This window comes from Rattus rattus, chromosome 3 (assembly GCF_011064425.1).
Source record: "Rattus rattus isolate New Zealand chromosome 3, Rrattus_CSIRO_v1, whole genome shotgun sequence".
In the NCBI taxonomy this organism is placed as follows: domain Eukaryota; kingdom Metazoa; phylum Chordata; class Mammalia; order Rodentia; family Muridae; genus Rattus; species Rattus rattus.
The window spans coordinates 35,705,206-35,720,462 of record NC_046156.1 but is presented as its reverse complement, the minus strand read 5'-3'; the positions used below and the strand labels follow the sequence as shown (position 1 = coordinate 35,720,462).

The following is a 15,257-nucleotide window of genomic DNA, read 5'->3' as shown; positions in this document are numbered from 1 at the left end:
CTCTTGACCACTGAGCCTTTTCTCCAGCCCGAGGCTTCCCCTTTTTAAATTTAGTTTAATTTAAACATTCTCTTGAATGTAAAGGGCCCAAAGTTAAGTAGCCAGGACAGTGTGCAGACTGTCTCCACCCTCACTTAACCACAGTGCAATTTCCCTACAGAGTTTTACAACTGACAGTCAGTCATTAGGGAGGTTATATGGCAAAAGAAAAAGGTTCTGCTTCCACGGGTCAGTGAGGCTACAACATAGCAGGAAAACACTGAGAAGCAAGACCACCTACCCAGTCAGATTGCACCCAGGGCCCCTCCTAACCTTCGCTTTAGCTCAGGGTGTGCCTCTTGGACTCCATAAAGATCAGGCTCCTGATTTGAGAGAAGGGGATTTTCTGTCACCCTTACCTCACATGGACGTTGTGAGAACCGAGCAGCACAGTGTCATAAAGCTCTGAACAACCGTCTTCCCTTCGAGGAAGTCTCTGTTGCTGGGAGTCTACAATAGAAAAGTGAAGAAGGATGTACTTACTGTAGAGTGGGGTTTCTAAGTAGACATACAGTAAACTGAGCTTTGCTTGACAGTGGCGTGACTGGGCTCGAGCATCATTTGTCATAAGGTAAGGGATTTGACTTCTCCTTCCTGTCCTCCTCTGATTCCTCCAGAGGAGGCTGGAGTAATCCAAACATAAGCAACCACATTCGTTTCATTTATTTTATCATAACGTTGAAATAATAAATAGATACTTCTGCCCAATATAATCCATTCTGATCGAAAATATACCCAAAGTGGGATTCAAGGAAGCCAGATAAATAGAGCTATTAAGAAAAAAAAAAGAAATAAAATTACGTTTCCTGTAAACTAAGATAAATCTCTCAGATGGCAGAAATCATTGCTCTAAATCCAGCAGGCTTGTGATGTATAAAAGTTGTAATTGCAGTTCTACTACAATTTCAGGAAAAGATAGCTAACTTGCTTGAACCATCTCTCAAAAAACCTCCGAGATCTGACACTCTTTCCTCATTGAGTATACTCTGAGAAAAAAAAACAGCTCGAAAACGAAGGTATAGTGACAGACACGCACAGGGAAAGACAGAAATGTGTGTGGCGAGGAAAGGGGGCCAAAGAGGCAGGCTGGGAAAGAGCTCACACTCTAGGGGGCCTGTTACCTATCACAGTCCCTAGGGAGGTAGAGCTCAGAATGAGAGGACCACTGTAAGGCCTGATGAACCTTCTTCCCTCCGTGACCTATGTGGTAAGTGAGGCGAGGAACTTCTGTAGACACCACTGTGTGCAACACTATTAACAAACCAACAGCAGATTTCTCCCATCTGAATATCCAAGCCACGTCAAATAATTTACATGCTCTTCCCCTGTCCTACTCTTTGTAAAACACCTGTTATTCTGTTTCATTCATTCCCTCTACACTACAAGCTGTACGAAGCCCCTGTTAGTCTTCTAATTTTGAAGACGACATTAAAATATTTTGATATTCATATCTCGTGGTTAGTAATTTTTTTAAGTTTTGGAGCTAGAGAGACAGAGAGCTCAGTAGTTAAGAGTGTGAACTGCTCTTTCACAGAACCAGAGATCTGCTGCTGGGAACTATGTCAAGGGGATTACAACTAGCTCTAAGTGCAGCTCCAAGGGGATCTGACTCTCTCTTCTGGCCTCTGCTGGCACTACAGCTACAAGCAGATACCCCCCCCAAAAAAAAAAATCCAGTGTCTCCAAGGATTATACAAGATTGCTTGAAGGGCTGAGGTGTTTGCATCAGCATGGCACATAAGCACAGAACTTAAACTATAAATAGATCATTTTTAAAAGTTTTGTCATAGTTTCTTATTATTCCCTAACAGAATTTCCTTTGCTAAATTTTGGGTTCAATGACTTGTATACATGTGAAATACTATAAACGGTGTCTTCTAAATAGAATAGAGAAAGATGATTGATAAATAGATGATAATATAAATGACAGATGTGGAATAAATACTACATAGGGGATCCATGATACAGATAATAGATAACTGATAAAGAGATACATATAAATGATAGACAATAGATGATAGATTAAAAGGTAGATAAATTGATAGATAATGGATAGGTGATAGATAGATAGATAGATAGATAGATAGATAGATAGATAGATAGATACCTAGATAGGTGATAGATAGATGATTGATTGATAGATAGATGATAGATAGATAGATAGATAGATAAATAGATGATAGATAGATAGATAGATAGATAGATAGATAGATAGATAGATAGATAGATAGATAGATAGATAGGGAGATAGATGACACCTCAACTAGCTGGTTCTTGGGTTTTGTTTTGTTTTTTTAAAGACTAAGCAGTTTTGCTCAGAGCTAGTTATTGTGGCCCTGCCCATCACCATGGAGGAGCCATCAGAGACAGTCCACCCAGTTATGGACCCAGAAACTCTTCAGAGGAGGATGAAGAGGATGATTCAGAAGTCCCACAACCAGAAATGCTAGTGAAGGTCATGAAAAGGCTAACCCTGAACCCCAGTGTCAAGTGATCAGCGCATCATCACAGCCTGTCACCCTGACTGAGAGCAGAGCTGTGGAGACTAGAAGTAAAGGAATCTTGAGGGAAGTTCAGAGAGCCTTTCCCAGGAGTAGAGTCTGCACATTGTTGTCGGTGATGAGAGCTTCTATAGCAAGGATGAGAAGATGTGTTCGGATTGAGCAGAGACAACAAAGGCTTGAAGGAAATAGCATGAAGGGAAGAGTGAGCCATTCAGGTGCCTCTGCACTTTCTGCCACTATCAGAGGTGGGATCCGTCTGAGAACGCTAAAAGCAGGAAGAATTAGGACAGTCAGTTTAAACTGTACACTGTCCTTTCCTGTTAAGGATGCCACACAGCAGATGCGGAAGCTGTCTTTTGTTTGATTGTCAAGATTTAAGATTTTTAACTTTTCTGGATCTGGGGAATCCTCTAACTTGTTAACCTTTAAATTATATAGGATATGTGATGTTTGAATGCATGTGAATACTTAAGTTGACCCAAAGAAGCGAAAATGAGTCAAAGTACTGTGTGAACTGTAGAAGCCTCGAGCCCAGGACTGCGACAATATAAATAGAATTTGGAGTAATTTGGTTCAGAAGGCAATTGGAATAGATTTTTGGATTTTTCTAGTTTGCAGAAATTTGTAATAAAGGCAATCTTATTATCTTGACTTGGTGATAAATACACAGAACAGATTAGAATGAGCCATTGGAGATGGGGCATTGACTTTACATGTATATATGTGTGTGTGTGTGTGTGTGTGTGAGCGCGCACGCGCGCGTGCATGCGCACAGGATGTCCAGAGTTTGGCTCATCCTAATATTTCCACTCATGGGACCAAACTCAGGTTGTCAGGCCAGCGCCTGTTCCCAACCACTGAGTCATCCAGCTGACCTCTCGTTGTACATTTATGTGTTTGTGATGTGTACTACCAACCCTGCTTATTTCTGTTTGAGACAGGGTCTCCATGAGACCTTTGGCACTATAGGCTTGTCAGCAAGATCTGGAAAATGCTTGTCTTGATTTTGTGTTTGTTCATGCTGGGTAATAAAAAAACAGTTGGTTGATATAAAAAAGATAGATAGATGATAGATAAAAGATAGGTGATTGATAGAAGATAGATAAAAGATTAATAAATGATTGATAGATGATTGATAGGTGATTGATATAGTAAATGGATGTTAATTGATAGATGATACATAGAACATAGATAATAGGTAATATACAGGTATAAATAAAAGATAGATGGAAGAGAAAAGGTACATAGATAGATAAATAGAGAGAGAGAGAAGATAGGTGATTGACAGATCATATATATATATGTGTGTACATACATGCATACATACATGCATACATGCATACATAAAATGAAGATGCAGTTGGAATTAACTGAATAATCATTTCTGCCCCTACAGGAACCGAAGAAGAAGATGCAGGGGATGACTGTCTGCTGGGGTCTGTGGATGAGTTCTGGTGGTTTCCTCACATGTGGAGTCACATGCAGCCCCATCTCTTCCATAATGAGTCGTCTTTAATAGAGCAGATGATTCTCAACAAAAAGTTCGCCTTAGTAAGTAACTTTCTCTGACTACTTCACTGACCTCGTGTACAATGGGGAGGGAAGTAGGGAGGTGTTTGAATTGGAAACTGCCTCAGGGTTCTAGTGTGCTGGCTTTCCTTACGTGGCTTTTGCTCAATAGATGTTAGAATCTTGGTATTATGTCCTTTCCAAGTATGGCTCTCGTATGAATATATCATTGTACTATGCCCTCCGCATTGGATTTAATTCTTTGGTGAGTCTAATTTGAGTTCACAAAACATAAGGTGTGGTTTCATGACACTACGGCCAGCATTGACAAGAGGCTTATCCTTTCTAGGAACTTCCTATTACTCTACACTCAGAGACAAAAATGTATACACAAAACAAGTCCATGTAGGAATAAGATACTCTATGAGCTGATGTCACACTCTAATTTACAAGATGTCAATTCCAAGAAAAACTGTCATTGAGGTGGGGAAGAATAAGTTATAGTGGAAATGGGATTTAATATACCCCAAAATTCATATAAAACTAAGGTATCAAGATGAATTGGAATGAGGTTGAGGTAGCAAACCAAATGAGATCATAAAGTAGACGCAAGTCGATGAAGATTCAGAAAACCAATGAAGAGATATCTCAAGCCTATTAGGCTTCTCTCTGGAAGAAAAGTATCCTGGTTTATACTGAAGACACTATGATTTAGGGGCAGGAAAACTTAAGAGTAAAACTTCTAATAAGTACTGTATGAAAGGAAATGTGCCCTTAGTCAGAGAGGACCCAAATCCATTTACATGGATGGTATTCTATACCAGCTGCAGTGGCCAAGAAAGTTTTGTCAACAATACTGTAGTTCTTTATTCAAAGTTACACAGAAACAAGTTAAAATTGGCAAACTGTACTTCTTTCTCAAAGAACATTCAAAATCTAACTCTTTGCAGGGAACATCTGCTCATGTTTGTCTTCAACTTTTGTTGTTGTTTTGTTTTGTTTTTGTTGTTGATGATTTACTTATTCACTTTCATCCCTGCCCCACCTCCCAGACACCCCTTCCCACAGTTCTTCCCCCCACTCCCCTTCCCTTCTTTTCTGAGAGAATGGAAGCCCTGATGGGTATTCCCCAACCCTGGCACATCAAATCTCTGCTGGTCTGGGCACTTTCTCTCCCTCTGAGGCGAGAGAGAAAGACAGTCGAGCTAGAAGAACATATCCCATAGATAGGCAACAGCTTTTGCAATAGTCTCCACTCTAGTTGTTCAGGACCCACATGAAGTCAAGCTGCACATCTGCTATATTGGGCAGGGAGGTCTAGGTCCAGCCCACGTGTGCTCTTTGGTTGGTGGTTCAGTCTCTGAGAGCCTCTGACTCTTGGTCTTCCTCTGAAGTTCCTATCCCCTTCTGCACCAATGCTTCCCCCTACTCTTTCCTAAGGGTCCCCAAGCTCCATCCTGTGGGTGTCTGCATCCATCTCCGCCAGCTGCTGGGTAGAGCCTTTCAGAGGACCACCATGCTAGGCTCCTGTCTGCAAGCATAACAGAGTATCATTACCAGTGTCAGAGATAGGTGCTTGATCTTGGGATGGGTCTCTAGTTGGGCCTGTGATTGCTTGGCCATTCACTTAGACTCTGCTTTATTCCCCATCCCTGCATTTTTTGTAGACAGTATAAATTTGAGGTTGAGAGTTTTGCAGATGGATTGGTGTCCCCATCACTCTACTAGAGTTCCTACCTAGCTATAGGTGGTGGCTGCTTCAGGGCCCATATCCCCAATTCTATGAGCAAAAGTTAAGGTCACCCCCACTGATTCTTGAGCACATCCCCTATCCCAGGTCTCCTGAGTATCCTCAAGATGAAGCCCACCTCCCCACCATTATCAGTTGCAGATTCCCATTCATTCTCATGGCCATCTGGCCATTTCTCCTGTCTCTCCCCACACCTGATCCTGAGTCCCCATTTCCCTCCCCATCTCCTCTCCCACCCAGTTCATTCCCTCCATCTGCCTCATACAACTATTTTATTCCCCCTTCTAAGTGAGATTCCAGCAGCCTCAATGGGCCCTTTCTTCTTACTTAGCTTCTTTGGGTCTGTGGAGTGTAACATGGGTATCCTGTACTTTGTGGCTAATATCCACTCATAAAACAGAGTCTCGGGAGTACTTTTCTTGTATACTGATAATTTGACAAGAAAGCAAAAGGTGCATCTCAAAGCTGATGAAAACATTTTGAAATTTGCAAACTTTTATGAAATGAAGAGTTGCCCCAGAAACTGTAAACAGTCACGAGCAGGTCAAATTGAGCAAACACTGCCATACATATTAGAAGTGAAGTTCTCCATGTCCTGTCTAGAAGGCTGAGCTTGCCAAACACAGTAGTGTTGGCCAGGAGAGACGGGTCGGAAAAAGATGGCTTCAGGTGCTTCCTAAATCTCTGGAAAACAGCACAGGGGAACCTGGGACAAGGAAATGTAAAAGTGCAGTATAGTACTTATTACTATAAGTAATAAGGCATTAATTAGTGAGAGGAATGAGGGTGGATGTTTGCTGTTACTGCTGTTTTAGTGACCCTTAAACAAGAATGTGTTCTTCGAAACTTGATCAACATAGTTGGCTGAGCAATTCAGAGCACTGGCTGCTCTTCCAGAGGACCAATGTTCAATTCCCAAGCATCCATAGGATGGCTCAAAACTGTCTAATTTCAATTCCAGGAGACCTAGGTCCATCTTCTGACCTCTGTGGGCATCATGAATGTATGTGATGCATAGACATACATTCAGGCAAAACACCTGCACACATAAAATAAAACAGTAATAATTGAAGTGTTTAATGAAACTAGAACAATACGTATAGACAAGTGGTGCGTGCTACTCAGGTCAATCATGGATGACCACACTGTGCTCCAGATCTTAAATACTAGAGTGTAAACAGTAAAAACAGACCTGCAAAGGCGTTCTGTGAATTTTTTACAATTGTATCCTAAATTATAAAAATGATTCAAAACTGAAATTTTGTCATTTGGAATCTAACTCAAGTTTCAAGCAAAGATTTATGAATGTCATTACCCTATACATGGACAACCCAAATTATGGTTCTTTTTATTAAAAAAAAATTATTCTCTCATATATTACATCCCAACTGCAATTTCCCCTCCTTCCCTTCCCTGTAGCCTCCCCATGCCCCTTGACTCTCCTTTCCCCCACATCCACCACCACTCTCTTCCCCTCAGAGATGAGCAGACCTTCCAGGGACATCAACCAAACACACAGCATAACAAGCTACAATAAGACCATGCACATGTGATCACATCAAGGCTGGACAAGGCAACCCAGTAGGAGGGAAAGCGACCCACGAGTCAGGGATAGCTCCTGCTCCCAGTGTTAGGATTCCCACGAGAGCACCAAGCTACTCAGTCATTGATAGATAGATAGATAGATAGATAGATAGATAGATAGATAGATAGATAGATAGATAGATAGATAGATATAGATATGTAGATGTAAATATAGATATAGATAGATAGATAGATATAGATATAGAGATGTAGATGTAGATATAGATATAGATAGATAGATAGATAGATAGATAGATAGATAGATAGATAGATAGAACCTAGATCAGACCCCTACAGACTCAAATCTCTGAGTTTCCACGATTCCCAGTCAGTTGATTCTGTGAGCCACATCCTCCTGCTATGTTCCTATGAGAGTAACCCTAGCAAAGACTCCCAGTAACAGGGAACACAAGACCTGAACCAGCCAAATTCCCTAACCAGGCAAGTGGAGGAATTAGAACACCAATCCAACCATAAAACCTTCCACCTACAGATTTTCCTGCCTGCAGAGTGTACTAGGACCAGAGCCTAGCAGAATCATCATCTAAGAGAACAGAGAGACGTCATCCAGCAACTGATGGGAGCAGATGCGGAGTCCCACAGCCAAACATTAGGCCTGAGGAAGAAGGGAAGGAAGGACGGGAAGAACCAGAGGAGCAAAATTATGATTCTTAAGGCCATAGAGAATGATAAAATATAGATACATGAATTTTTAAATTTGGGTCTAAGCAGGATACATGAGGGGAAAAAAAAAGATTGAACTTAGAAAGGTGAGACTCTCCACAAAACATCAAATAGAATAAATTGTGTATTACATATATAAATTGTATGAAATAATAATTAGGAATTAACAATCCATGGAAACCATTTTAACATCTTCACATTTAATATAAAACTGTCATCTTTAGTTTTTTCCTGATTCCTGAAGTGTTCACCATTACAGATAGTGGGAATAAAATCTTTAAATTCTTGTTTTGTATTGATATGACTGTAGCTTAATATGGGACTTACACAATCTGTAAGTACACATTAGTTAATTCAATTCCCATTAACGTATTAGGCCTCTAGAGTGGCACTGATGCTCAATCTAAAGATATGGGCTTTTATGCTAAGTCTGAAGATAGAAAGGAACATGAGTTTCATTTTCTAACGGTGTGTATTGTTTCTTTAGTATTCCCAACCCTGAATTCTCAGCATACGTATTCTCCCTTTATAGGTGAGAATCCTGGGATACACACTGGGATTATAAGGCTCACTGCTAGACTAAGAGACAGAGATCCAAGTCCTCTAATACTGCGTAAATGTGATGCCCGGGGTTCTTCACCCAACTCACTGATTCGATCGAGTCACAGCTGCTTAGTAATTTGTGGCTGTATCTGGCCATCTGGGCAACATAAGGAAGTTAGAGAACATGAGGGAGGACTCCCAGGGAAACTCACCCCTTGGCGTCTTCTGGTTCCTGATACAAGAAGAGCCTCTTACTGATTCGGGAGACAACCTGAGGCTAAGCAGCTTTCCATGTGGCTGAATACTATTTACTCCACAGAGAAGCTACTCGAAATCAGCCAAGCTCTCCGTAGGGAATCGGACCATCTCATCTACTCATTAGAGGCAATCAACACATGCTTGACCTGTGTGAGTGCTGCATTTCTAATGCCCTTCTCTTTCAGCTTGGAAGAGCTTAACATGAGCGAAAATGTCTCCAAGTAGGACAGATCTGGTGCATTGGAAGCCAGGGGGTATTCAAGAATGGCAATGGGGAAAGGCAATGCTTAAATGAGTGACTGAGTTAACGTATATTTAAAATGCTCTTCCAACTAAGAATCTGAGAACATGATCCAGCACCCCAGGCCCTACATTAACTGTCTGTAGTAAGACACGGCTGTTTCCATTTAATTAGTAAGTCTATCTGAACTGTTAGGTTTCTGCGTAGTTTGTTCCGACTCACAGAGGCACCGAATGTTCATTTTAGTAAGTTGTTTTGGAAGATCAGACAGACTCTTTAAGCCAGCAGTTCTCAACCTGTGGGTGTCTATCACCTTGGAGTTGAGTGGCCCTTTTACAGGAGCCACCTATCAGATATCCTGCATATCAGATATTTATATTACAATTTGTAATACTGGCAGAATTACAGTTGCAAAGGAGGAACACAATAATTTTATAATAGGGGTCACCACAACAATGCTCACAGCATTAGGAAGGTTGAGAACCACCTTTAAGCAAACTCAGATTTGGTGGCTGAAGCCATCAAAGAAAACATGGCTTTACAGGCTGAGGGATAAAAATTAGTAACCAAATATAGACATTTAAATTTTTAAAAAAACATTAAAAAGAAATTCTATTTTGAAAATTTCAATCCTGAGTTCAGGACTATAATACTAATGGCTGGCCTTTCTCGCATTTGAAATATCTCTTGCACAGCCTTAAAACACAGAATAAAATATCACTAGAAAGCTAAAATAACATTATATTTGAACCTCAAAAAATCATTACTAATGCATTGTCTCATTTCATGGATTGAGCCTAAACTTTAACAAGTGGTTTAATAGTTTAATTTTAATAATAAAATAACTAGTAGAAACTTTTAGTAGTACTAAAACTACCCCCCTCTGTCAGATATTACTAACATTTGGGGGAGGTGTTGTTATATAGGTTCGTTGATGGTTTTGTGTTGTTAAATTTGAGATAGGGTCTCATTGTGTGTCCCTAGATGGTCTAGACCGGGGACTTTGTGGAGCAGTTATTTTATAGACCAGGCTAGCTAGTCTTGAGCACACAGAGATTCACCTGCCTTTGACTCCCAAGTGCTAGGATTAAAGCCGTGTGCCACCATGCCCAGCAGATGGTATTTAAATTGTTTTAGACATTAGTAATGCTCACAGCATTAGGAAGGTTGAGAACCACTGCTTAGGCAAACTTGGAATTAATAACAGTATTAATATCAGAATTAATAACAGTTTTAGAATTAGTAACAGTGAAACAATACTCCTGAAGACTGAAAGACTTCCTGTAGCTTGCACTCCTGGTTACATTGTACCATTCTTTGAGAGAACAACTCTGTACTACAGTCTTCTCCAGACCAGTAAAACACATTCATTCACCTTAGCTAGACTTTCTATTGTCATCACATATGTTTTTAAACTAGCGAGCACGGAACTTTTCCAATATGGAAATAATGATTATTGTAGTAATATAGAATTTAAATATATTTTAAAAAATTGCAGGCTTTAAGAAAGACACAATCATCTTTCAATTCATTTGCTTGCATTCAGAGAAGGGAGAAATCCTTTTTAAAAATTTTTTTAGTAAAGCTTTTTACCAAAAGACACATCATGTTTTCATCTTGTATTAATATTTAATGCAAAGTATAATTTTAGTAGTCTTGGTAAAAGTAGAGAATTCCAGTCAGGATGAGTCTAATCTGAGCTGATGGGCCGCACTCCGCACTAAGCCAAGCAGCACAGTGTAGGAAGGTCACTTGTCACCAATCAGAGCAAAATGACTGGAGCATGTAATTTACTTCATAAAATGAATGTGTGGAGGAAGGGGAGAGACAGAAAACTAACAGAGTGTCAGGCTCACGTTCAACCTCAGAGGACTGGGATCCCGTGCCAGTCCCTACAATATGAAATATGACAAGAATATTCTTCTTGACTCACTATCACCTCATGCCCTCCCCCTAAACATCTCAAACTTTGCCACTACTCAGCTACTCGAGGGTCCCATCTTCCAGTGCTGACTCTATAGCTAACAACAGTTCTGAGCAGTCCCCAAAAATGCCATGTGCAAAGGTAAGTGTGTTGAAGACTATGAATACAATCCATCAATCTTAGAACTGCGATTCAACTGCAATCAGTATCTTCATGACAGAAGTCATAGGCGAGAGCAAGAACTTTTCTTACAATCCGAGTAACTGTATAACCAGACTGGTCTTTACATGCTGGTGTCCCATAATTAACTGTTAAATTAGAATACAACTAGATACTTCTTCAAGATACTGAGTCTATTCATTGTGATCCCAAACTGTATGGTTTTTAACAAGAGATAAGTGGCATTGAAATGACAGTTTGTAATTCAAACACCAAAAGGAAAAGGCATGCCACACTGCACTGTCGGGTAGCCCTGAGTGTGGAGACATGCTTTCGCTATGATTTCCTTGTGTGTAGCAAGGCAAGCAGTGGGCTCTGAGGTGCAGGTGCTACATTGGCTTCTTGAGCTTGGGCTTTGGCCCTGGGTGATTAGAACAGAATACTGTGCTGAGCGCCTAAGTCGTGACCACTGGAGATATGGATGTGGAAGTCCTGGAGGGGTGGGTCACACTGGAAGTGTGCAAGCCCAGGAGTGGTGGTTCACACTCGAAGTGTAAAAGCCCTGGAGTGGTGGGTCACCCTGGAAGTGTGCAAGCCCAGGAGTGGTGGGTCACACTGGAAGTGTGCAAGCCCTGGAGTGGTGGGTCACCCTGGAAGTGTGCTCCTGGGCATGATCTCATTACTTGCTACTGTGTAGCAAGAACTGGCTACACAGTACTCGCACTCTCTTTTGAAAGCCAAGCACATTCCCAATCCATGACTACTGGCTACTATTCGCTGTTTCTTTGTGGGTAGTAAAAGTATCTACACATTAAATCACAACCTAGTCTATCAATTGCTTTAAGATATATATTTTTAATCTGGAAAAGCTCAAATAATTTACTATATTATGTGTGATACTTCATGTAATCATCTCTTTATCAACTTTTATGTTTCTCTCGTCATAAATATCCTGCAAAATGGTTCTCTTTGCTGAAGTAGAAACAGAAGATACACACACCTTTCCCCTCTAGCTTTAGCTACAGCATTTTAAATTCTCCTGCCCCTGATTGTGGGACAAGAAAAGTTGCTCTCTTGACTGATAGATGCCATGTTAAATTAGTAGTTTTAGGGAAGTATGCTTTCTGCTTTAACAAATTCCTTGGCATGTGTTTTTTAAAAGATTATTTATGTATATGAGTACACTGTTGCTGTCTTCAGACACACCAGAAGAGGGCATCAGATCCCATTTACAGGTGGTTGGAAGCCACCTTGTAGTTGCTGAGAATTGAACTCAGGACCCCTGGAAGAGCAGTCAACAAAGAGAAATGGCTGAGCCATCTCTCCATCCCCCCGGCATGATTTTTATACTTATTTATTTGGTGAGCTTTGTCTTCTCTCTGTTTTCTTTTCTTTCTTTCTTTAAATTTATTTAATCTTTTTATTTTTTATACTCCAGATTTTATCCCCCTCCCAGTCCATCCTCTGACTATTCCCCATCCCCTGCATTCTCCCCACCCCCACCCAACAGACCTCTAAACTCCCTGGGGCCTCCTGTTTCTTGAGGGTTAGGTGCATCTTCTCTGACTAAACCCAGACCTGGGAGTCCTCTGATATGTGTGTTGGGGTTCTCATATCAACTGGTGTATGCTGCTTGGTTGGTGGTCCAGTGTCTGAGAGATCTCGGAAGTTCAGGTTAATTGAGGCTGCTGGTCCTCCTACAAGGTTGCCCTCCTCCTCACCTTCTTTTAGCTTTTCCCTAATTCAACAGAGGGGTCAGCAGCTTCTGTTCATTGGTTGGGTTTAAATATATGTATCTTTCTTTAAGCTGCTTGTTGGGGCTTTTGGAGGGCAGTCACGATAGGTCCCTGTATGTGAGGACTCCACAGCCTCAGGAATAGCACCAGGCCTTGGGGCTTCCCCTTGAACTGGATCCCACTTTGGGCCTGTCGCTAGACCTCCCTTCCCTTAGGCTCTCCTCCATGTTTGGCCCTACCGTTCTTTCAGACAGGAACAATTATGGGTCAGAATTTTGACTGTGGGATAGCAACTCCATCCCTCCATTGATGCTCTGTCTTTCTGCTGGAGGTGGGCTCTACAACTCTGTCAACAGCAGAAGTCCACAGGGAGCAGCTACTATGTAGCTGGAGCATGTATCAAGTCACTGAACAGGTTTTATCCTCTTACTGATCTTGTTCCTCATCATAACCCCCATAACCTCTGTGGCCATCTCCACCCTCTGTGTGACAAAGCCATTTGGGGAAGGTTAAATTCTTCCCTCAGACACACGGCTAAGTCGTAGAGCAGACACTTGAAACTGAAGTATTCTGACTCTTCACCAACATTACCCAAATGTTTCCTTTTCTCTAATACAATCTTTGGGGGGAATCGGTTTGCTTTGAACACCTTAGCCTTTACCTTTGCCCCAGTGGTGGACTCCCAGCAACTTCTCACAACTATTTGCTCATCCAAACTACCTCAGCTTTTGCCTTCCTATATTAAAAACTTTATCAACTTGTTTTCAGAATTATGTACTTCATGTGTTTTGAACTTAGAAGATGACATTGTCGGTTTTTTTTACCTCCAGAGTTCTTGCGTTTCCATAGAGATGACGAAATCATAGAACATTAGTGTGGGAGTGTTGAAAACAGACAGGCAGGGAAGGACTGGGGGGTGAACAGACAAATTGGATTAGTGTGGAAATAATTATGGAAGGAGAATTAAAAGCCAGACTAAGTCACTAGAAATGAGGCTATAAAAAGAGAGCCATGGGAACTGTTTGCCCTGTGGGAAGAATTGAACCTTTTATTGGATAGATGAGCAGGTGAATTGGAACAACAGGTCAAAACTTGAGTCAAGGAACAAGCCACTAACGTTTCTATCTGTGAATACTAGTTTACAGTCTTGAAAACATGAACTACTGATTTTTCCTTAAAGGTCCTATAGTTCACCTATGTAAGGAAACTCACCTCCCTCCGCTACAGTGAAACAAAGCTTCTTCTCATTTAAAAATAATTATTCACCTATCATTAAGTGAAATTTATCTTATCAGGTTAAAACACCTTAATTTACTTTTATTTACTATAATTGCTTTATTGTTAAGGGTTTTTTTAATTTGTTGAGAGCTTCATATATTTATGTAGTGTATTTTAGTCAGTTTACCCCATTACTTCACTTATCTCCACCTTCACTGCAAGAACTTCCCCATTCTACTTTCATGTTCTATGTGTGGGAGTGTGTATGTGTGTGTGTGTGTGTGTGTGTGTGTGTGTGTGTGTGTGTGTGTGTGTGTGTGTTCCATTGAGTTTAGTTATTCTTGCCTGTGTCAATATGGGTGGCAAGTTGTTTTCTGGAACCTGTACAACTTACCAGTAGCTATGCCACTGAAGAAAATGGCCTCCCTCTCCCATCAATCATTAGTTGCCAACAGGCCCTCGGGGAGGGTAGAACCTCATGAGTACCTCCCCCATCCACGATGAAATGTTGGTGAGCACAACATGTCCGGGTCTTGTTGTGGATGACCACAGCTGCAGTGAGTTCATGAAATGCAATGACTCTGTCATATCTGTGACGCCTCCTCATCTTCCAACTCTGATACTTCCCCAGCTCAGGATGTTCCCTGAGCCTTGTTGAAGCTGTGTCTCTCTAGGACTAAGCACTCCACCCTTGTTTATTCTCAGTAATTTGACCAGTTATGACTCTGTATAGTGCCACTCACAGCTGTAAGAAACTTTGCTAAGGAAGGATGAGATCAGCCCTAATTTTGAGATATAAACAGAAAGGAATTTAACATGTCTATTTATCAAAACAATGGTCATGGGACCTTCTCTAAAGGTCATGTCCTCTTGATCAGGTTCACAGCCATAGCATGGGCTCCTTTCCTAAATCCAATCGGTTACCTCTATATAAATCATGATATCATTGCACCAGGGGGCACATCTTGCTCGGTAGATTGGTGTTTCATCTATCATTCAGGCTTCTCAGCTGGGCAAGACTGGTGCCCTTCAGTTGATGAAGGGTTAATAAAAATGTCATACACACACACACACACACACACACACACACACGCACGCACACGCACAC

General features: G+C 41.1%; 1 protein-coding gene across 1 annotated transcript in view; it reads left to right on the top strand.

Moving 5' to 3' along the window:
* Nucleotides 1-15,257, top strand: part of LOC116896287 (bifunctional heparan sulfate N-deacetylase/N-sulfotransferase 3) — an 84,195-nt gene that overhangs the window by 53,833 nt on the left and 15,105 nt on the right. The window contains exon 4 of the mRNA XM_032897369.1: nucleotides 3,940-4,094. Coding sequence (XP_032753260.1) covers nucleotides 3,940-4,094 — 155 coding nt within the window. The remainder of the gene's footprint in view (nucleotides 1-3,939; nucleotides 4,095-15,257) is intronic.